This window comes from Polyodon spathula, chromosome 10 (genome assembly GCF_017654505.1).
Source record: "Polyodon spathula isolate WHYD16114869_AA chromosome 10, ASM1765450v1, whole genome shotgun sequence".
Taxonomy (NCBI): Eukaryota; Metazoa; Chordata; class Actinopteri; order Acipenseriformes; family Polyodontidae; genus Polyodon; species Polyodon spathula.
Genome location: NC_054543.1, coordinates 14,620,668 through 14,645,957, shown reverse-complemented (window position 1 = coordinate 14,645,957; position 25,290 = coordinate 14,620,668). Strand labels below are relative to the sequence as shown.

At 36.5% G+C, this 25,290-nt stretch overlaps 1 protein-coding gene across 6 annotated transcripts in view; it reads left to right on the top strand.

Annotated features, from left to right (window-relative positions):
• LOC121322044 (protocadherin-15-like) overlaps positions 1-25,290 on the top strand; it is a 334,822-nt gene that overhangs the window by 273,150 nt on the left and 36,382 nt on the right. For all 6 annotated transcript variants that reach the window (XM_041261506.1, XM_041261501.1, XM_041261503.1 and 3 more), the window contains 4 exons: positions 1,117-1,233; positions 11,206-11,346; positions 11,712-11,824; positions 24,924-25,033. In XM_041261506.1, the coding sequence (XP_041117440.1) occupies positions 1,117-1,233; positions 11,206-11,346; positions 11,712-11,824; positions 24,924-25,033 (481 nt within the window). The remainder of the gene's footprint in view (positions 1-1,116; positions 1,234-11,205; positions 11,347-11,711; positions 11,825-24,923; positions 25,034-25,290) is intronic.

Sequence of the window (25,290 nt, the reverse complement as noted above, 5' to 3'; positions counted from 1 at the left end):
CCCAAGTTAGCTTTTCTGCCTGTATGTGGCATTTAATTGACCAAAATTATTGTTACCTTCATCTATTTTTTAAATAACTTATCATGAAACTGCTGATTTTTATCCTGCTTTAACAAAACAAAGCATGTGAATATGACCCTGAACTTGCCAATCAGAACCCAACATAAGTTACAACATCTGCATGTATGTACAGTATGTTTGTACTCTATGTACTGCAGGCAGTGTATACATGTAGGTACAGTACATTGAAACTTTCATACATGCATAATGATAAACCAGATGAACCTCACTATTCGATTGGATGAAGAACGAGATTAATCAAATCTTAATCCTTGTTTTATTTGCATTTTATTATTTGAAGACCTACAGGATATTTTAAATTATCCTTATGTTCCTGTAGACTTTGTGACTTTGTGTCCATCCCTCTTGGCAGGGATTAGCGAGATAGAGGACTTTTCAATTCAGTGTTGCAGTATGGATGAGCCTGCCTTTTTAACCTAAAGTTGTCTATACTGAGAGGCATCAGACAAACACAGAAGAAGTTCTTACATATTTTAATCACCTTTGTCCTGTGTTAATGTACAGTAGAATTTGTGTGAATACTATTCAGCCTTCAGTGATGAATAGCCACATGCAGGAATAGGATGGTAAGATGTATTTCTATTGAATTGCAGACTAAAGCTCTTTGGGATTTCTTTGTAGTAACCACAAAGGCTGGATCTGTTGAAATAAATTGCAGTACAAAAAGATATCAGGGGATTGTAAATCCATTCCTTAAGAATGATGCTATTGCAGGGCACACAGTATCGCCAACCATGTATTACACAGAGTGCACTATCTATGGTAACCCAGGTCAACGTAACTTTTGTTACCCGCAATGCTTTGGCATTTGCCAGATTTCAGATGCCTTGTATTACCTAGTATTGAATATCTGTCATTGTTTGTGCTACACTTTCCCTTGGTACTAATGGAATCGGCACCAGAAGAGGCTGGCAGTTGTAAATGTGTTTTGTCATGGGAATGGAGTGAATGGGAACAATTCAAGGAGCAGTTTTCATGAATGTGTCTATAATCTAGTTTTAACACCAGCACTTATCTCCAAATTGTGTTTTGCAGGATATGAATGATTATTCCCCTGTATTTAGGCAAACTCTCTATAGGGGAATGGTGGCACCAAATGCAGTCAAGGGCACTGTCATCACAACTGTATCAGCAGAAGATCTAGATCCTCCGGTAGGTATAAAATAAAACCCTTTATATACTGGAGATCTTTTTCAAGAAACATTCAAGTAACATCAGTATACAGTCTGAAGGCACGCTAGTGGATTCATGTTGTATCTGTAAACTATATTTAACCAAATATTGAATCTCGAATACTGACATTCTTATTGTTGAATTAACAGAACACTGTTTACATTAAGGAAGATTACTTGTTTCATATTTATTAATCTTTGTTGCTTTAAAAAAGTTTTTACCGATTGGCACTCTGTTCATTAAATATTATCTAAACATCTAAGTCTTTTATTTTTTTTTGCCTGGTTTCCAAATAATTTAACTTTTCTGGAATATTTTTAACAATGTACAGGCCTCTGTGGAAGGGTGTTGGGCAATTCACTGACACACACGGGAGACAGAAGGTTTAATTGAAAAACACCGCACTGGTACCCAGTTTTATTATTTTGTGTTGGATTTATTTTAGCCCGCAGAGGGTGCTGTTGTCTGTGGCCTGAATACCAGCAATGGTAAACAGGACCACAGTAATACCAATACTGGTAAACAGTTAAATGCTGGTGCACTCACAGGTGCGCTAAATAATAAATAACAAAAAGGCAAAAGAAAGGGAACATAAAACACAGTAATAAAACTACAAAATAAAGGTTCTGCTTACGCAGTTCCCCCACTGCCACTAAGCCGGTCAGCTCGGGTCTCCGTCCTATGCTGTTATGCACTATACGCTGGGGTGGCCAAGGTTCCCCTTCTACTTACACACGTTCCCTCGGATAAGTAACAATTTATTTTTTGTATTATTTTCTTTCTCTAGGCTGACTGTCTTCCTCAGCCATGCTTGCCTGTTTTGTTCTCTTGCTCCAACCACTGGCGTTCCTGCCTGGTCTGTGTTTACACTGGCCAGTGTCTCTGGGTAATCCCAATCACAGACACCCGTATGCATAACCAAGCACAGTACTTATGGGCCAAGCAATCCGCCAAGACCCGCCTCTCAGCCACTCAGAGAGGGGGAAAGCCAACACACCCTCTTCCCCACCTCTCCGTGTCATCGCAATGACTGACAGGCGGATCTTACGAGGCTGCTGCCCTTGTCCTGCAGAACCACGCCTGCGCCAGACAGTCAGCACAGCTCTCCCCTGTTACAGCCTCAAATGTGCAACTTTGAATGAAGCACATGTTATGGCAGACATGTTCATTTTATAATAATGTTTTGTACCATACTAGGTTCAAGAAAGCTCTCTTGTGTGTTTGCTGTGACATGCACTTAATTTAAAAGTGAACATGTAAGAATTTCATACTAAAGGTACATGCATAATAGCAAAGTTTTATGGAATTATTTAATTAGTAACAGTATAACCACTTTAATAGTACTGTATATTAATCTCAGTCTTAATGCAGCTGTGTTGTGATGGTCATATTCTTCCCCATACAGTTCACATCATTATGCTAACTCAATAACTCATGTTCTTTATTTAGAATAATAAAAAAAATACTATTTAATTTCCATTTCAGTTATAATATCTACTTGTAATAATGTGTGTCAGGAACAGAAGAGCTGTTTTCTGCCCTTGAGGAGTCCATTTTAAAGCATCATTGCCCCCTGTGTGCATGATGTTGTGTGACAGGGTCACCCACGCCCCTGGGTGTATCTTAGTTTGTTGTGTGCGTAGTGTGGGTTATGTAGCAGGGGTGATTTAATAGGTATGTTGGTTTGTAAGCACGTGTGTGTGTGTGGAGGTGGGGGATAGCGGGTGACAGGGAGGAAGTTAAAATCTTCCCTGGAAAAACACGTGGGAATGTGGCTGGAGCCGTGAATTGAATAAGGGATTAATTAATTTATTAAGGCTCCAGCCACAGGTGTATAAATATGGTGATCATGGGTGTTACTGGGGTTAATGTGTTCAGTGGCAGAACGAGGGCGTGAGTTGTGAGACAAGAGAGTCAATATTATTAGAAAGCAGTTGCTACCCACTCTGGTTTGCACCAGCACTATACTTGTTTTAGTTTCATGTCTGTTTTGTCTATTTATTTTGGCCACTGGGCCATTTTGGTTGTTTTGTGAAAGTGCATTTTGTTAAATCAGTTTATTTATAATAAACTCGCGCATCAGCACTTCACTCACACCACTCAGCGTCCTGCATTTCCTGGCCTGACGTCACCACCCAAACAATCCATGGCATGAGGAACCATTTTTTGATGACTAGCAGCTGCATTGATTACATTACCAGTAAATAAGTTTGTTGACTGCGTGTGATAGATTTTGCACAATGATCCATCTTTTTGCCCTGGAGTATAGATGACCAATTTTGAAGGCATATTTGTAATTAGAATTTGTAATGTTCAACTTAGTTACCTGTGTTTCAGTTATTAGAAACCAGCTTCTTTTCAGTTCATGTTTCAAAGTTTTTTGTTTCTTTTTTTCATTTTCCCCAAGGAAACATTTTTACTAAGATTAGATGTTAATCGTCTTCTCAAAACTATTAAAGTGGAAGCTTTATAATCCTATTACAAATATAGTGTTCAAAACTACTTGTACCTGTTTAGTAAGTCCCCCAGTTTCAGTTATTTTACTGAAACAAAGAGGTCCCTGCTTTACTGAGTGATAAGCTTGTAATTAATTGTATAGCTGGCAGAAAATAGATACAGCTGAACTGTGTATGTGAGACATGGCTATACAACAGTGGTTAGCCAATAATATGTCTCCCTCTCATTGTCATTTTATTGAATTATATATAAATTACAACAGTACCATACCTCCCTTTTTAATTGAAATAACTGAAGTCTGCGTGGTATCACATGCAACAGCCAGAGGAACAACTTTTACAGAGTACTCTATGGATGTGTTTACCAAATGACATCAATTCCAATACAAACTTGCTGGCAATAGATGTCAACTGGGATGGAATCAGTTTTAGATGTGATTTATTTGTATATTCTTAGACACCATTAAAATTAATTATATACATTCTCAGGCATCATCTCAGTGCTAACAAGGAAAGGTGACACAATAATGCATGGGCCAGAATCAATTATCCCACAATAATGTATGTGTCAGAATGTATTATCACACAATAATGCATGGGTCAGAATATATTATCACACAATAATGTATGTGTCAGAATGTATTATCACACAATAATGTATGGGTCAGAATATATAATCACACAATAATAAGTCTTGAGTTGGCTTTGGTCAGTAATGCGCGAGTAGTGCAGATTAACAAGACTTTTTGTTTTTATTCATAAATTTGCTATATTCAAAATGTAAGAAGCTGTAACCGCTGTGTATCTTCACCCAGTTTATGGGTGTCGGAAACTGAATGACGGGTTGCAGGGTAGGCTTGCTGTACTTGGACAACTAAGCTATACTTTGTGCAGTATTGTTGACAAAACCATACTTAATGAAATTATCATATGGGACATTTGCGATGGTAAAACAAAAGGGGGAATTCTATTACAACTCCCAGATAAACATGTATGGTGGAAATTGTGCGTTGTGTTATTTTTTTGGGTTATTTTATTTCTCCAATTGAACGCAAATACGACTTTGTGAGGTTTATATCAGCAAGTGTTTTTTTTCCTTGTACTTTCATTGTCTTTTTCTTTTAAAACATTTCCTTAAATTATTATGTTTTTAGTCTGAATCTCATAGTTTCCAAGTTGCCAACCAAGAAGCGTTATGGTGTAGGAACGTGTTTATTATAGCAATGTATTTTTTTATGCCTGTACATATGAACATTACGTACGTGAACATTACAAGGATATCTTTTTTTCAATCTAGCATTGTTATTTATAATGTTATTTTAAAATAACTTCATCAGGTTAATTTGCTGTGGTAGCCAAGGTGTCTAATCCTCATACATTTGCTGTAAGCCTGAAACGACGTGTTTCATCTATTTGACAGATTTTTATTTCACTGCCAAGTCTGACATTTACTGTAGAGTGAAGTGCCACAAGAGACTCCAGTCATGAATGTTAGGAGTGTTTTAGAAATTAAAAATAGCTAGCCTTTGGTATTTACTCATCAGGGAAATAAATCTGAGGGTACGATGTGTTGTCTAACCATTGTAAAAAGTACTGACATCTCTAAGTCTACCTATTTGCAGTACAGCATTGCTTTCAAAGCTTTTTTCTATTCTGACATTTCTTGAATAGGTCAATACCAGACACTTATTCCTTGCTGTTAAATGTATTACATTATGATAATGTTCTCCTAATGTAGTATATACTTAACACCCCTTTGTTCTGTAATCATCCCTTTTAATTATGCAATTTTTTAGAAAAAGATACATTGTTTTGTGTTAAGAACTTGGCAAACTAAGGACAATGGCTCTGTAAATTGGTTGTCTAATCTTGACTTTTTGATTTGATACTTGCAGTAATTCTTTCTTTAGTTGCTATTGGTCCTTAGTTTTGGCACATTATTAATAACTGAAGTTTCAAAAGTGACGCTTTAGTGGGGGGAAGAGAAAGACATTGTTGGAGTCGCTGTTTAAGGCGCGCCCTCAGGGGAACACTCATTACAGGCCAGATATTCAAAAGAGATGTGAGCTTCACAAGGGCCGCCTTGCTCATTTTATTTTGTTTAGTTTTTTAGTTTTTTGTTTTTTAACTGTAACAGTTTTTTCTTCAACTCTGGAGGAGGAGTGAATAATTATGCAAATCCACATTTTAAAGTTGAAATTCAGCTCTAACAATGCCACCAGGTAAGTTTAGCATTTCAGTTTCAGATGCTAGTACTACAAAAACATATATTGGTGGTACTGATGTTTTAGCTGTGCCCAGAGCGCTACCAACCTCTATGGGAATTGTTTGGGATACACTTTATCTGCAGATGTGATCGACTACAGATGTGGTCCTCCACCAGTAGACTTGGCAGATCTCCAAATCTAAGATATATATATATATATATATATATATATATATATATATATATATATATATATATATATATATATATATGGAACATTTTAAACAGCATTTATGCTAGCTGGGGAGTGGATAAAGTCAAAACTGCCCAGACAGGGCATACAAAGTGTACGTTCAGTAACTCATATCCACATTAGTGAAAGGAACATCAGTGAGAATGAAACTTATTGCAATAGGTTCAATATTGTTTTTATAAATAACTTACAGTAGAGGCTAATGTACTTTCTATAGACACAGCATCATTACATAATGTCCACTGGAATCTAACAGATTATTGGTATGATATCAACAGTCTGATGATAAACTTAATATTAAATTACAGCAATATTGCCTCACCATTGACATGCACCAAATTATTTTGTGAAAATGTGTTTCACTAAACCCTACCAGGGTAAGCCATAGCTGACTTTTTTCATAGCATTTTACAGTAATCTGTTGCGTATTTCACATAATGCACATGCACATAATCTACAGGATGTAATTTGAAAAAGGTTGTTCTTGAAGGTTGCCAGATAAGTATGGCCATTTTTAGAAAACCTCAAACCGCGTAATAGCTATTTAAGTACAGTAAATTATCAGGAGTATAATTGATCTGTTCAAATTAAGACTATCAACCCTTTGGAGATGTCCATAAATTATAGTGCATAGTCATATAGAAGAAATGCAGTAAATTTTTTTATGAATCCTCTGAAGAAATTAAATCTTTAATTAGAGAGTTGAGCTCTATAACTGGTATATTGATGTCATCAAGACCAGTGCAGTAAGACACGTATCATTCTGGCATATATTAAACTACATCACAACGTTGTACAAATGAGATGTTTACCTAATCTAAAGGAAAACATTTCCTTTTGGTGTAAAAATCGGGATGGTTTTTGTATTCACCATTACTCAAATAACATAAGTGTTAATGAGAAAATTTGAAACCAAAAACATATAACAACGTTTGGCAACGAAGATTGAAAGTAAGCTTAAACTTTATTAAATTTTATCAGGAACTTAAGATAGTCCCGGACTAAACTAGGGCCTGATATGACAACCTATACGGTGTGACTTAAATTAATCGTAAAAGGTCCCTTATTGGAACTTAATGTGGTTGGTGGATAGACACCAAATAGGATACTAATGTGGTTATCCTTATGATTACATAATATTATAATATGTTGTAAGTATGTGAGTCTACTGACCAAATTTTGTAACGTACTTGCCTTTACGGAGGGATGTCATTTATAGTAATCAACGGAAAGGTGCACACGTTACCGGAACTTTTACACGTACCATGGTGTATTTACCATAATCTACTTTGTATATGACATTCTTGACATACTGTTAGGGGGTATTATTTTATTACTATAACATCTCAAAAAGCTCTGCAATTGTCTGCGATATTCTTTGAGCATAATATGCGGAAGCAGCTATTTTCTTTGTTTGTGTCCATGTTATCTCTATGGTGCAGGGGCTATGTGTATTGCTCAGATACCCCTTTTTTTCGGCTTTTCTTGACTCCTATCGGTCTCACACGGCCATTGAAAGGTTTTCTCTGGTATTTCCGGACAAAAAACGACTAGAGACCTGTGCTTCACGTCTTTTTAATGATGTCGGAAAGGGTCTGGAAAGGGAAAATTATAATGTCGGACCTGGTCCGACATAGGACCGCAAAGGGTTAAAGTGAATCTGGCAGCCATATCTGCTTGCCACGTCACCATATTGACTCGGTTTCTCCAGGTGCCCATTTCCTGGCAGTCTGTTTTTTAAAGGGCGCTCAGAGGTTATGTCCACCTAGGAGGGACGTCCCCCATGAATGAAGTCTGTGTCAGTATAAATAACTCTTCATCTACTACGGTGCAATGACCATGGGCCAAGCCCTCTCAAAGCAGCGGCTTTCTTGTTGGATTGTGGACACAGTTTTGACTGCATATACTAACGCTGACCTACCTCCACCTGGGAGAGCGGCCACGCAATCTACCAGAGGAGTGGCTACATCTGGGCCCTCTTTAGAGGAGCCTCATTGTCTGACATATGTACTACGGCTAGCTGTTATACGTCCTAAAAGTATTGTTCGTGATCATCTTCGAATTGAACCTGTGAGGTCGCATCGGGCGCTTTCGCGGGTTCGATGCAAAAAAGGAAGTGAGCTCCGCAGAGTGACTGTTTGTTTCCTCGAAAGGTGGGACCGAGGATGTCACTCCCCGGGAGGGGGCCTGTCAGCAGCTCTAATAATAAATGCTCTGCAAATACCTGCCAGTGGCAGACATTTCCCAAAAGTATTGTTGGTGGTCATTTTCTCTTCAGGGAACCAGGGCTACGTCGTCCTAACCTAATGGTTTTTGTCACGGCTAACAAAAAAAAAGTTAGTTTATCCACCACGCATAGGGGATGAGTAATGATTGGTTGTAGTGATTGTGAGAGTAAAATGATTAGAAATGGAACCAGCATAAAAGATCTGTGAGCTAGTTTTTCCCCTAGTTTAAGTCTGTATTTCGAATAGGTTTATCTGTAGCTTTTATTGTTGTTGTGGACTATTTGGCTGTCACTGTAGTTTGTGTCTGTCTCAATGGCAGCACGCTGTGTTTATTTATTTTTAGAAAGGGAAACTCAGGAATGAACAGAAATGCGAGCCTTTCACATAGTATACAGCTGTGGCCAAACATTTTGCATCACCTAGAATTTTATGACTGAGAGATAATAAAAATAATGAAGGCTATATGAACATATTTGAGATCTTTTATTTAAAATCATGTAATCAAAGAAACTGCAAAATGATATCGCAAAAGTCTACCGGAAGCCATAATAATAGTACAGTATTTCATGTTAGATATGAAAATGTCACATTTTTCAATTCTGTTTTTTCATTAAGCATATGTAAAACTACAAAGCAGTGTTTACCTAACATTATTCAGCAAGTTTCATTTGGTTTTAAGAAGCACAATTAGTTAATGCTATAGGTTGATGCATAATGTTTGGCCATGGCTCTAGATTTAATATAAAAAATAATTAAGAAATGTCATTGCATGCTTTATTTTTTCAGCATCTTCTGCCTTTGTGCTTTTTCTGTTGTAATTAGCCTAATATACTAACTGAAAATAAAAAGACATTAAAATGTCTTTTAACAACACTGACAAGAAAGCAACAACTGTGTTCAAACCTCAGCTGTCCATGGGGGTTGCATTTAAATTTAAATTATTTGACAAAGCGATAAGCACAAAAATGATCTGATAAAAATGTGTTTTTTTATTAACTTGTTGTGATATTGTTTTAAAGATAAACTGTCTTTTAATGTATTTGAAAATAGGGTTGTAATGAATTTCTGTAAGATCTAAATAATGTTGTTTAAATATTTAACATACTGTACATATAAAGACAGTAATGCACTGTTTTAGATGTTGGTTTATGTAACATTTGTACCCAAATGGTCGTATTTTATTGATGTTGTTTATATCTATTGCGCACGCCCCAATGACTACCATAAAAAGCATATGGTACAGTAAGTCAGATATGTAGATCTCAGGGTTTCTGGTGATTTCTAATTCAAACAAGCTTTTGTTTTAATAGTTAGATGCATTTTCTTTAATGGCAATACAGTGGCAGTACAATTAGACATTGTTTATATGCCAATATGCAGGTAAAACCAATATTTTTGTCATACCAACCGCAGTGTGCATTATTTTGTTCTGACTCCATTGATGGTTATAGTTATTTTAATGATATCCCAAATGCTGTTTTTATGTGCTGGGAATCATAATTATATTCAGGTAATATTATATGGTATTAGCAAACAAGTGATTTTATATGTTAAATGTAAATTTGCTTAGTAATAATCTGTGAAATGCAATCCTATCATTATATGTTTTGCAGTCAAATGTCCCATATAGTATTGGTTGAGTGCAGTTCTGTGAGGAAGTAATAGTATTTTACGAAGAATTCTCCACAATGCTTATTTATAAAGCTGTTCATATCAATAATAGACAGGTAAGAGAACAGAATACTGTAATTTGTGAGCAGCATTCCCAGTGCAGAACATAAGCAGGTTCAGCTTTCAAAGAATAGTACATTTAGTGACCTGCTTTGTCCTCCTCAGGGGCTACGTTCTTTTAGCTGTTTTAATACCTCGGTTTCCCTCCTGATCATTGCAATGCTAGACCAACCAAAAAAAAACAATGAAATAAATAATGAATAATGTATTATGCTATTGACAGTGCATAATATTTTGCAAGTTAGGCATCAATATTCTTTACTAATAAAAGATTTATATTCACTGTAAACTCGCATTTATTGGCATGCTGTTCATTTTTGCTAATTTTAGGTAATGTACGTTTAATTGCAATTTAATGGCTCTAACTGTACATTGTACTGTATACTATGCAATGCAACAGTTTTGCTGTTTGTTCTTCACTGATAAAATTGATGGTATCTGTAACAGCATTGTAAAATTGGATGAACAGCATTTCAACTATGGAAAGTATTCAGTACACTCAAGAAATTTCAGTTATGTGAATGCTCTGGCTCTTTTACTCATTTTCTCTAGTTTGTATTAGTTTAGCCCCTCGATTTACTATATTCTACCATGTTTTCTATTAGTCTAGGGGCTGTAGAGGCAGAGGCAGTTTTTTTTTTTTTTTTTTTTTTTTTTTTTTTTTTTTTAGCTACAGGACCCTCGGGCTTCCATTTCACAGCCGCTATGATCGAGGGGCGGGCTTGCAGTGAACGAAGGCTGCTTGGCACACTTTCTTGTTCGCTACCATTAACTAGTTAAATTGGTGTTTTTTAGTTTAATTTGTTTCTCACGCCTGTTAGTTTTACTTTGTGTGTTATTGAGCCTGCTTGTTTTTATTATTTTGCAGGTTCTTACATTTGTTCTTGGTCCATGCTCACTTGAGCTCCTAGTTTTAAACTAGAGTGACTGTTTGCCAAAATTAAGAGCTTTCAGTTTTTTTTTTTAAATGTGGAACCGTGTTACACAAGTAACCTTTTGTTTCTGGCCCATAGATTAGGCCAGCGAAGAAGTAAAGTTTGCACCACATCTCTCTAAATGTTACAATACTTTTCATAGGGCACAGCAGCCAGCAGGATCAGATACAGAGTGGAACTGGACACGTTTCCCTACAGTGGTAGTATCTTTGATGTGGAGGTAGATACTGGAAGAGTAATAACACGGGTCAATCTCAATGAAGAACCCAGTACGACATTTAAGGTAAGGTAATATTTTACTAAGTTTGCTAGCCATTTTCTTGGCATTGTATAAAATATTTATCTTAATCAAAATGATATACATGCAGTTACTTCAAAATAGTCAGTCAAAACTAACATTTCTTTATCTTAACCACTGATACAGATCAAAGAAAAGGATAGGGACCAGGCATCATGTTGTATGAATATATAATGTATATGTAATTTTGTTTTGTCCTTCAGTGGGTTGCATACACTCAGTGCTCAGTGGCGGGTTCCCAGAGCACATTGGTCATTTCTGTGCATCCACTTTAAATTGGAAGACAAGCTTCTTTTAAATATAATTTAAAAAGTGAAGTGCTGTATTGAAACTGCTTTTGTTTTTTAAAGCTGGTGGTTATTGCCTATGATGATGGTGTGCCTGTGAAGTTCAACACTACTCTGGTTGAAATAACAGTTCTGCAGCCTTCAGTGATTCCAATCTTCACACAAGAGGAATATAGGTAAAGTGTATGTGAACGTGCGTGTATGTTAATCTAGATCATGTAACGAGATTCTGATTATGCTTGGCATCTGTTTCTCAGAACGAATGCCTCCTCAGCTCCCTATCTGTAATAGACCAGGATATAATTTAGTTGAAAGTACATTTTATAAACTGTGCTATGTAAAGCAATATCAAGCTATATTAAAATAAACTGAACACATGCAGTTTGGCCAAATTGAATCTTCTAAGAGTTAATTTCAAGTTACTGTCAGAAAATATCAAACTTACCGTAGTTTAGAATTAGTCTTTTGTAAACCTTCACTTATATTGGTATGGTATATTGCAATTTTTTATTTTTTTTTATTTAGAAATTATCCTAATACAAGCGATGTTTAAAAAAAATTCTTACTTTTCTCCCGGCTGGTTCTCAGTCCTGGACCAGCACTTCCGCACATTTAGCGCGTCTAAAAGGGCAGACCTGAGGAAACAGTAGAGCGTTATCTTATAGGGCTAACAATCTCCCCAAGACCTGCCTCCCAGCCATTCAGAGAGAGGGAAAGTACAAACTCCCCATGTCACTGCCATGACTCACAAGCGGTTATTGGACTACTGCTGTCCTCTTCCTGCAGCACTATGAACAAGCCAGCAGAGTCAGCACAGATCTCCCCCTGCTACAGTGTTATTATTACCGCCATTGTTCTGTTGATGCTAAAAATTAGTTTGCCAAATACCTGGTATATAAAGTGATGACTATAGTAGTTATATATATATATATAGATAGATAGATAGATAGATAGATAGATACACACACACACACACACACACACACACACACACACACACATATATATATATTATATATATATATATATATATATATATATATATATATATATATATATATATATATATATATATATATATATATACACTAAGGATCTTAAATTCGGACAACTGATAGAGACAACACAGAGGCTTGCAACTGTTCGGACTTGAAATTAATGTCCTAGTGGCATGTCTACTGACGGAAAGGTTGTTGTCTACTTGTCCAGCCAGGAATCTAATGCTCAAAACTGTAATTCGGTACCAATTTATGTGTTGTGGACACAGTCCAGACCCTTCACCGCAACCCTATCGCACTGTGACAATTGTATTCTTTCCCTTAATCCTCAAACGGAGAGACTGGTTTCATGTTATGAGGGAAACTTATTGATTTAATTAATTTTTTATGTCACACATTAGGCAGGTGTTCACGCATCCTTCATATGAGAGATGGGATTGTGAGGCTCTTTCAGTCTGCTTTATTGTCAAAGTACAAAGTACATCCCTTGCTCTCTGTATGAACAATAACTATTTGATTAATGTATTTTAATCTAATTATTTATATTTTTAGATATACATTTCCATTTTGAATTTCAAACTGTCATATTAATTTAGATAATATATTTGTTCCTCTCTGTTTTTCTGTGTACTTAATATTATCTAAATTAATATGACAGTTTGAAATTCAAAATGGAAATGTATACTTAAAAATATAAATTATCTTTGCAAAAGTCATTTAGAAAATATAAACAATGACAGTAAATATTCTAAAATTATTGCATCTGTTCCAGTACAGACGATGTGTCTCCTTTTTAGTGTCAGTTTCCATTATTTTCAGAAGCACTTAGCCGTTTATATATTGTACACTGTCACATTCCCAAATTTAATAAAGACCTCATGAAAAAATATGCAGGATATTACATATATGTACAGTGTGAACTCAAGAGCTTAATACAGTGAGATTGATTACAGTCTGATTCACAATTACCCAGCTGTAAAAAGAAAAAATACATTTGCATGTGTGCATCGTATATTAGATTTCAGCATTTACCACTGTACACTGTAGAGGCATCTGGATTGTTATCGCAAATACAAATGACAGCTAGGCAAAAGGTTATTTCTGCTGTTTCAGTGGAAATATTAACCACTAAAAGAGCATATGCAAACAAAAGCAATTTGACAGATGCAATAAATAAATTTCAGCTCTGCAGCAGCCCTCCAGTGTCCTCAGTGATCTGTCTTTCAGATTTGCACGATTCAGAATTGAAAACAATAAAAACCCACATTTAACTAGGCATCTTTCAGTTTGCAATTCAGTCCTATCCAGTTTCTATTCTTCACTAAATATTTGAAAAAGAAAATGTTTTAACAGGTTGGTGTAGGACCTCTTTCTAGACCACAGCATCAACAGGGATTTACTGCGTTGGGATTCTTTTTAATAAACAAGCTTTTACTGGCCAACATCGAACATAGTTTGTATACCTGACCTAATGGTCATTGATTTAAAAAAATAATAATTTCAACATGCACTGTGTTGCTCAAGGAATATAAATCTAGGCTTATTTACCTTTATTACTGTTCCCAAATTTAGAATTGTGCATGTATCTAGAAAACTTGATAAGGACCCTCTCTGGCACAAGCTTCTTTGTGTGTGTACCATAATCTGGAGTCTGAAGACTGTCTACCCAACCCCATGTCTATCCAATGCCCGGGGGTATTTGAAGGCACCCAGTCTCTGTCTGTATTCTAATATTTATTCAACTATGATTACATTTGTCTTGGATATTCTCTCATACAATGTATTGAGAGTAGCATTATCTGGGAGCATATGGAAGCATCTGTGTGTATGTTAGTCAGATGTTTTATTTGTCATTGACATGGCTGTAAATATTAAAATCGCTTATCTACCCCCTCCCTTGTGTTATGCTGCAGATCTTGTGATTGACAGGGTCTGATAGCAGTTAGACTGGTATGATTAGGAACCAGAAAGCAACAACAACTTTTAAACTAAAATCCACACCTGCATGCTATATTTATATACAGGGGATGTATGCTACCTAAATATCTTTAGGTATACAGTGCCTATGAAAAGTATATACCCCCTTTCAAAATGTTCACCTTTTGTTGCCTTATAGCCTGGAATTAAAATGCATTCAAATAGTTTTGTTTTTTTCATTTGTCTACACATCCTACCCCACAACTTCCAAGTGAAAAAAATATTCTAGAAATTTGTGGAAAATTAATTAAAAATAAAACTGAAATAGCTTGTTTGGATAAGTGTCCACTCCCCTTGTAATAGCAATCCTAAATTAGCTCAAGTGTAACCAATCGCCTTCAAAATCATACACCAAGTTAAGTGGCCTCCACTTGTGTTAAATTGTAGTGATTCACGTGATTTCAGGATAAATTCAGCAGTTCCTGTAGGTTCCCTCTGCTGGGTAGTGTATTTCAAAGCAAAGACAACCATGAGTACCAAGGCACTTTCAAAAGAACTCCGGGACAAAGTTGTTGAAAGGCACAGATCAGGAGATGGGTGTAAAAATATATCAAAGGCGTTGAATATTCTTTGGACCACGGTCAAGACGATTATTAAGAAGTGGAAGGTGTATGGCACCACCCAGACCCTGCTTAGATCAGGCCGCCCCTCTAAACTGGATGACAGAGCAAGAAGGAGACTGATCAGAGAGACTACCAAGAGGCCAATGGCAACTTTGCACGAGCTACAGGCTTTTATGACCAAGACTGGTCAAAGTATGCATGTGACAACAATATCCCAAGCACTCAACAAATCTGTCCTGTATGGTAGGGTGGCAAGAAGGAAGCCATTACTCAAGAAAGCCCAACTTGAGCCCCAAACTAAATCCAATCGAAAATAGGTGGCATGACTTGAAGATTGCTGTCCATCAACGCTCCCCAAGGAATTTGACAGAGCTTGAACAGTTTTGTAAAGAAGAATGGTCAAACATTGCCAAATCTAGGTGTGCAAAGTTTGTAGAGACCTATCCCAACAGACTCACAGCTGTAATTGCTGCCAAAGCTGCTTCCACCAAGTATTAACTCAGGGGGGTGGAGACTTATCAAATTATGACCTTTCAGTTTTGTATTTTTAATATATAATTTTTTTCTCAATAAAAACATTTTTCCTCCACAGTGTGGAGTATGGTGTGTAGATAAATTGAAAAAAATCCTCATTTAAATGAATTAAACTCTGAGGCACTGACTCAACAAAATATGAAAAAAGTTCAAGAGGCTGTAGACTTTCTATAAGCACTGTACAATATCAGATACAATAAGCAACATCTTTTCTTTGATGCTATGTATATGTGACAAATTGCTAAACAGTTTACAGATTTGTACGGCACATTTAAAAGTAAGCAACGCATTTATAATATTATCAGTGTGTTCTTTTCTTTCCTACTGTTTTATTGTTAGTTTTCCATTTATCAGTAATACAGTGCTCTCCATGTACTATGTAGTGATGGCTGTCATCTTATAATATCTGTGTAGATGTGCCAGTATTTCAGTTTAAAGCCATTTACTTTACGTCTGTGTTTAAACGCATCTGCTGGTGTGGTAATCTTCATCAGTATTTCGAAGAGCAATATACAGTGTAAAAAAAGTGTCAGTGTTTGTCCTTCAAACAGCTTGCATACTGTACATATCAGATAAGCACTGAGGGATCCACATTTTAATTTGGGTAAAATGCAGCTTCAGTAAGTCAGGACATGGGAAACTGAGCTGATAACAGGTTAGACATACTAGCCTTTTCTTGTCCTATTGGTCGATTTGACATATATAAACAGTAAACAACATATTATATTCTAGGGTGTAAGGGATATATTGGGGTTATTTTTGGGAACCTGTCAGGCTGGGCTGCACCTTGTGGGAGTGACGTATGGCAGTATACAGTACAGACAGGGATTGGCAACAGATGGTCTAAAGATAACAAAATCACATATTTCCTTCAAGTCGCCCTACCCCCACTCCATCACTTCAGTATTTATTTTATGTGTAATGTAAATTTATGCTGACTTCTGCATGAACCGATTCTAACTATCATGAAAATGTCCATTTATAATTAATTCCTAAAACTTTTCAAACCACTGGTTTAAAGTTGCATTTATCTGTAGCAAATAGACATCGTAGCAAATATATATATATATATATATATATATATATATATATATATATATATATATATATATATATATATATATATATATATATACTGTGCGTCCATAAAGTATTTTTAGCAATCCGTTAGGTGAACATTGTAAATTTGAAATACAATTTTATGTGAAATAGGCTTATCCGAATAACCCCTAATACATGTATATATAATATATTATAATATATTATATATATCTATATATATATTAGTATAGGTTATATATATATATATATATATATATATATATATATATATAGATATATATGTGTGTAATAAATAAGGTACAGTTTAGTCAAATCCACATTCTTTACACCACGACCCAAAATGTTGATTTAACATGGAATGTCTCAGGTACTGTATTCGTAATGTCATTTTGAATTAAAAACAAAATGAGTTAATACTGGTATCAGCAATAAATTAACTGCCCTGGGCCAGATGAGATATTAACAGTACTCATGGTCTTTAAAACGTAGGCTGTGCTGGCAATTCAGTGAATCAATGGCAATTAAAAGCCTATCTGATAATCATATTTAAGAGCCAGCATAATAACTGTTTATTATATTTCAGCATTGTCAAATTGTCAGAGATTATAGGGTTGGGTTAAGTGTGGTGGGTTAGCCTGACCATCACTCACTATAACCTTGCACAGCATTGAAATCACAGTGCACTGCAAAACAGAGTTTTATTTACAGAACATACATTATTGATGACAAACCATTAGCCAAAGCAAGCACAAAGTAGCAGTGAGCATAACCTGCTAGTATTGATTGAAACTGTTTAAACTGTATTTTGATATGCTTTAATGAAAAAAAGTATGATATTTCAAAATAGTTTGATGACATTTGGCAGGATGCTAAGAAATTTGGCAGCCGATTTCATACGAGCTTCACTTTTCCAGCAGTGTCCTGTTTGAAACCTTGAGAGTGACATATGTGTCAGCATCGTATCTAAGTTGGACATACTGAATCTTTGTGACTGTGTTAGTTTTGCACTGTGGACATGTACAACCCAATCCCCCCCCCCCCCCCCCGGGGAGGGGGGGGGCGGCGGAATAACCAAATAAATGTTTAAATGTGTTGTGGTGGATTCTTAATATTACCTTTTCACCCGTTACTTGTAACTCCTATAATTTGTTAGTTTTATGTCAGACTTGTTCTGATTCTGGAGGAGATTAGCTCCATGACCTTTGAATTTCCTTGTTGTGTTTTTGTTGTTACTGAGGTTGCTGTTGGTGTTGCATGGAGGTTGTCCTGGTGATTAAGCCGTTAGGTCTGTATTTGAAATGTTCCCCAGTTCTGTGTATGTACTGTCAGTAAAAAGTAAAATGGTGATGTTAAATCAGTGGGTTTTTAATAACTGGTGTTTTATTTTGATTTTTTACCGACAAAGCTAATCAGTGAAGTGAAGAAATGTGGTATTATGAGGACATTCTGAACGCAGTGTTATACTCACATGTTTGGGTTATAAACCTTTAGGTTCCAATGCTTCTGGTAATCTATTAAATTTGACACCCATATAAAATTATAATTTGTATTTGTTATTAAAATGCAAACTGAAGTTAGCAGAGCAAAGTGCGTAACAGGTGATCATTTAGGATGATTTCCATTTCTTTGCTCCAAGCCTCAGGCATTTTCACTAGTAGGACAAAGGCATTAAAGTCAAATCCCAAGAAATCTCCTACCTGTGTACTTTAAGGTTGCGTGTGGTGTTTAAATGTTGGTTCTTACATTGGTACACAACACGTCTGGAACACTATGTAACACAATTTTTGTTCCTGGGTAGTAAGTGTTATTTCCTAATTGCTTATGCCTCAAAAGTATAGAAAATGGCTATTATTCCCCACAAACTTTGCTTTTGGTGACCAGGACAGTGATATTTCGAAAATATCACTATTTCCAATGGGAAAACCGGGCAAATGTGTGTCTTTTCGTTCACATAAAGTCAGAAAAAAAGAACATATGAATCCAAATTAACATGTGTTTATACTAAAGTAATACAAAAATGACTACAAAAGATTTAGAAGTGAGTAGTTTTGTCAAGATTTAAATAAAAAATAATCGTAAATCTCGAAAAACTACTCACTTCTAAATCTTTTGTAGTCATTTTTGTATTACTTTAATATAAACAGATGTTAATTTGGATTCATATGTTGTTTTTTTCTGACTTTATGTGAACGAAAAGACACACATTTGCCCGTTTTCCCATTGGAAATAGTGATATTACCTCCACCGCAGGGGCAGAGCAGCTGGAGCTCCTCTGCCTCCGCCGCCTCCACCGGCGAAATATCACTGTCCTGGTCACAAAAGCAAAGTTTGTGGGGAATAATAGCCATTTTCTATACTTTTGAGGCATAAGCAATTAGGAAATAACACTTACTACCCAGGAACCAAAAAAAAAATAAAAAATTGTTACACTGTGTTATTCGTTCACCAGCAGAGGGTGAATGCCTGCTGGTATAACTTCAATGTGTGGTCTTTCAGTAAACTCACACTAATGAAATGTGAAAACCTGTCTTGAGATCTGGGTTGAAGGCACTAATCTTTCCCAATTGCATACTGAACTCGCCAAAACTAAGCTTAAGTTGTCAAACTACATTAGCTCTGCTTCTAAGAAAAAAAGACAACAATACATTAATAATTTTTTTTCCCCCAGAGTATCAAATATCTTGTTCAATTACTGTTGTAACCTTGCTGAAAAGTGTATGAATGTTTAATAATTTGAAACACACAGCAGTGTTTTTAAAAGCAGAGAAATTAACAATGTAATTGCAGATGAGGCCTATTATAAAAGCCATATCAAGCCTTAAAAGTACGGAGACTAAACCAGCAGCGTTCGACTGCGGAGGAGGGGGAGGAGGTTGGAAGCCCGCCAAAACCCAGCAGCAGTTTCGCGCAGGAGAAGCGGGGAAGGAGGTCTGGGGACCCCAACCCCAGCAGCGTTGTCTCCGCGGAGATCGTGGGGAGGTCCGGAGCATGACGCCCTCACAGCCAGTTTTCCCTGCAGAAGACCGGTGGGTCGAAGCACCCAAGGGGAGTGCCGGCGACCGAAGGAGGGCGGAGGTCAGGAGACCCACACCCACGCAGCCTTTCGCTGCTGTTATGGTGTTTTGTCTTGTGGCCTGGCAGGAGAGCTACCAGCTGACTTGTACATCGAAGCATTACGCCTGTGGGCCCCTGGAAGCCTCGGTCCTGGCCAAGGACTGTGGGTGGAATTTTCCTGGCACTGATGTTAACTTTACTAAAATACAAAGATACTAAACATTGGCTTCATATTGAATTTATAAAGAACTATTTGGACTTGTGCCAAAGTGGGTTGCAGTGTGCAGGTGTAGTGCTCCAGACAGTGACAAACAACAAAGTACTGGTGGTTTAAGATGGTTTAATTGTAGTCCAAATTCTGATGACAACAGTAAATAATAATGGATGACTGGCAATACACAACTGTGTTATATGTACAGGTAAATGACATGGGGTTCAGTCCTGAAATAATAAACACGGTATTTAAACACACAGACACAACACAAACACGGTCACAAGTCCAGAGTGAGTGCTGTAGTGCTCATGGTGAAATACAGTTTACTCGTGCACAGTGGTGAAGTGTTGTCCGATATTTGCGCTGGCCTGTAGTGACAGCTCCAGATCATGTCAGATGTCTATTAAATAGCAAACACTACACACTACAGTTAGACTTGACAAAACAAACACTAAACACTCATAGTTATTTTACTTTCGTCCTTCAGTGTTTCTCTTAACTGTAAACAAAGGAACAGATCACCTAGCTACATCCCCTATTTGTACCTTCAGTCACAGCCCCTTGATTAGCAAGTGCAGACATTTCTCCTCCAATCCGGGGTTACCACGTGGCTTTCTGTCTGGGACGATGACTTAATGTACCGCAGCTGAGCCCCCTTTCTAGATGGCCGACTTCCATCTGACCCTGAATTGTCAAGCCATCCAGTCCAGGGCACTCTGTTCCCTTTACACTGCGTCCTCACAGGGAGGGAGGGAGATTTATCATCAAGAATCAATCAACAAGTGTCTGTCACAGTACTTTAAACTGTCGTGTAGCTATTTGTATCTAAATTCACGTGAAATTCTTTCCTTTGAATACCTTTGTCTAAGAGCAGCTGGGGCTGAAATAAAAAAAAAAGCCACTAATACAGTGTACTGTATATGTCCTGAGAAAGTTACACTGTTAAGGTTTTATGTGTTACTTTTGTGTGGAGTTTCTCTACAACACCATAACACCAGTCAACGTGTGGAATACATTTCAGGTCTACCATCATGAGACTAGTTGGAATAACAGATATTCACAATACTCTTGTCTTTGCCTTGGGCTATTTTGCAAGGTCTGTTTTAAAAGAGCGTGGACATGTGCTCTATTAACATATTTTCTGTTTTTAATCTGACTGGAACTCCTGTTTGTAGTTTTTTGGTTTTTGTTTTGTTGCTTTTTTTTTTTTTTTGTATTGCCACATTGTCAATAATGACGATAGTTCTTAACTATTGCTTGTTTCCATTATTGGACCTAGGCACTTACACGCCAAGTTGAGAGCCATGGTTACTTTATGTTTTTGGCTGTGGTTGCCAAAGATGTGTGTCCTTTTTTGGTAACACTGTTGTTGTGGCAACACTGCATAGGATTTGCAGACATTCCTTAGTCACAGTGAATGCCAAGGACTTCTTTTTTTCCAGCAAATCTAATATTGTGTATAGTACTGATAAATGATATGCAATACAATACAACTTGGTTTTATATAGCCAAGGTCTTTTTGACTGACAATTTGAAAAATTCTGTGTCATAAGGCTGCTACCTTATGCAACAAGCGAAACTGTTCAGCAATGCGACAAAATAAATAGAACCTATACTTTTGATAACTATCTTTCACACCACAGGCGACACGACTAGTGACACTGGAGCGATACCAGGGCGACACTGAAGCGGCGTGAGTTAAATAGGATTGAATCCTATTTTTTGAGATTTGTCATGCGACAACTAGGGAATTAACCAGTTGGAGAACAGCATCAATGCACATGGTCCAACAAGGTGAAGCAGTATCCAGAATGACGTAGCTTTATGACAAGCTTTGGAAGAAGATATATGGGAGTCCATGTTGAAGGCACTGGATAAGCCTGGTGCATATGATTTATTGCCATATATGTTGAAATACCGTCAGAGAAGACACTCATAATTTCCACATCATGTTGATGAAAATGGACCAGTCTTGACCATTTTTTTAATAGTTGCATAGATCTGGCAGTTTTATTTTAGATCTCTTCTGAATGATCATCATAACAGATACCAGTGTTCATTGAAATCAATGTAATAAATATTACCAAAAATAAATACATAATAGAGAAAATTATAAATAATTGTGTGCATTAAACACAAAACAGTTAGCAGGAAACTCCTAAGTCTTGACTTCAATCCTGTTCGTATTTTGTTTTATTGTAACATACAGCTTTCTTGTAATGTGGAAATTGTTACCCAAAGGCTTTAAGTTTCAGTTGAGTCCAGAAACTGGCTGACCTGTGATGACACCAACCATATTTCGCTGCAGGCTTATGACTTTCACGTTTGGCTTCTTCATATCAAGCTTTCTAGCTAGCAACCACTGAGCTATCCAGCAGTGGTGCAGGGCACGCTAATCTGCCCAGCTGGAGTTTATAGGGTCAGGCCCTACTGTCCAAGTACATATGCCACAGCTGTTATAAATGCATGAGTCCTGTAAAGAACATACTCAGAAAGTATTGTTGGACACTGTTAAAAGTTAAATTTTTGCGTTCTAAATACGAGATCACATGAGACTGACCTTCATCTTTACAGTTCTTTGTGTGTGACACTGTTAGAAAAAATGTTTATAGCCTCATATAAACTACTTGTGTTGCAAGACAGTGTCAAATTATATCATTAATCCAGCAAGCTTTCATTGTATTGAAGTGTGGTTAATAAAATAAAACTGATTGATTTGTCAAGGACTGATGGCCAAGGTAATTGCTGAGATAGGTATACTTCTTTGGGAACAGCAATCCAATCCATTTACACTTTAGTGCAACATATGAAGTCTTGAAAATGTGAAGAAAGAATTTCTAACATTTATTTATGACTCAAAAACAATATATACTGTCTATCTAGTACTGTATAACAAAAGAAAAAGAAGTGTATGCTTTCATCTTCTTGTTGGCTGTTAGCACATAAAAGCAGAGACATTAAAGAAAAAAGCTTTCAATCCACTGTACCACTTTTATTTCAGATCCTTGTTCACTGGAACGCTCAGCTTCGTCATTATCAGTCAGTTTCTCTTGCTCAGTACACATACACGTGGAAAATAAAGTTGTGATCTGTGAGGTTCAGTTCAAAATAATTTTTCAGTTTCTAAGCTGCCTGCTAAATATGGTAAAAATGTATTTAGCATATTCTGCCGCTGTAATTTTGAATGCATTTCCACATCACATTTGTCACATTCCTCATTTGCCAAGTTTTACATGAGCAATTCTCCCTCTTAATCTGACTGTTGCACATTAAATGGCAAATTAGTACAGCTTTTTCTTATTCGGTTTTAGATTTAGATTTTTTGTATAGAATGGGAAGATGGACTATAGCAGGGGTAGTGAAGGTCCGAAATTCTTGGTTACAGCAAGGTCAAGGTCTGGAGCACATTTTCACTCCCATCCCCATACCAAAAAACAAACACAGAGCTACACAAATATAGCTTTTACACATGTTCTTGGTTTAATGGAGTGTTTGGGGGAATTTTTACTAGTATGCCTTCTTTACTGACTTGTTACAGCATGGGTTCTTTCCCTGCCATAACCACAGAATTGGATAACTACTGTATTCTTATGTGTCTGTTAGTAGAGCCAAGCATTGTTTCACCATTGCAAAAACAAAGCAAGTTGTAGCAAACAAAACTGAAGCACAAGAAGAAAAAAATTGAACTGAAGACAATTTGTGCTTTCTCTTTGAAGTGAATTAAACATAAAAACACCTTACAAATAATAAGTAGTCATTTTCTATTCAGTATATTTATAATCGGCTAATACTCACAGTAAGTGGGAGAAGTGACAGGTCCTCAAGAGCCTTGAGTTACAGGTGAGCTCAGCAAGAGCAATACAGAAATGCAAAGATTTGCTTCAGTCAGAACAGGGTGCTAATAATGTTCGCCTTGGAGAACGAATATCCGCACACATGATCTGCAGATACTTGAGACAGGAAACATTTTAACTGCATGTGTTGTAAGCTTGGCTTGGATCGCAGAATTTGACAATTTTAATCAATACATCCATGGCAGGGGTTCTATATGTTGCGCTACAATTGTTTTCAAATCGAAGTTTCGTATACATGAGTAGTACAGTATTTTACCATAGTGTGAGTACCAACAGTAACAAAAATACGCACTGACTTACGTTTTTAAAAAGAGCATTATATTGTTTGTTTTACCAGTAATGTTTTTTTATTGGCTTGGAAAAGCTACTCAGCAAAATTGGGCTTTGTAGCACCAATATTTGTTGTTGTTTTCTTGGTCTTTGCAATTTTTTGAACTCATACCATAAGAGATGAAAAATGTATCTTAATTGTGTATTTAAAAAAAAAAAAAAAAAAGTAATGACGGTTGTTTTATTAGCCATAGAGAAGGGATATGGTGATGCTTACAAAACAGGCCATAGCAGCCAACATATTGAGTTTCACAGAGCTGCTAATACTGTTGACTTGTACATTTTGTTTAATTCATAGCTCACACTATCTGTGACTTACTAGCACAGCGACACCTACTGTACCCTCTCACACCACACTCTTATAAGAACTGTGTTGTTTAAAAAATTCACAGCATTTCCAATGTGATTGCAAGTAAAAACAGATTGGCATATGAGTTGGAGGTCCGGTCAAAATGTACTTGCAGTCCGGATTCGGACCGGCGTCCATCTGGACTGTTCACGTCTGTCGCCGCAATGCTGTATTCCTGAATCATTCTTCAAAAACAAATGGTAAAGCATTTAAATTTGCACCACTGTGCTGAAGAATGTGTCTGCCTCAAACAACAATCCTGGTATGGAAGTGTTTAAGAACTGTACATGTTAATACATGTATATTATCAATGTAAAATTGACTTTTTTTTCACATATAGGCCTCCTCCAGTTAGTGAAAATGCTCCCATAGGAACAAGGGTTGGTGTTATACTTGCAGCTGCAATCAATCAAACCATTCTGTATTCCATTGTTGCTGGAAATGAAGACGGTGAGTAAAAAAAGAATCAACAGAACATGTAAAAACTTTAGGTTACAGTATTAGAAATTCAACAAGAAGTTTTAGACAGTGGTTTTAACATTTTTAGTACATGGCAACAACAACTTGTGTGGATATTTGATATAACTAGTAGTCAAACTGAATGTATACACTATTAACTACAGTTCTGATATAATGTCAAATGTAATAATCTGTACTAACCTGCAGTTTATGGGATGATAATCTATTGGGTCATGATTAGATACAAT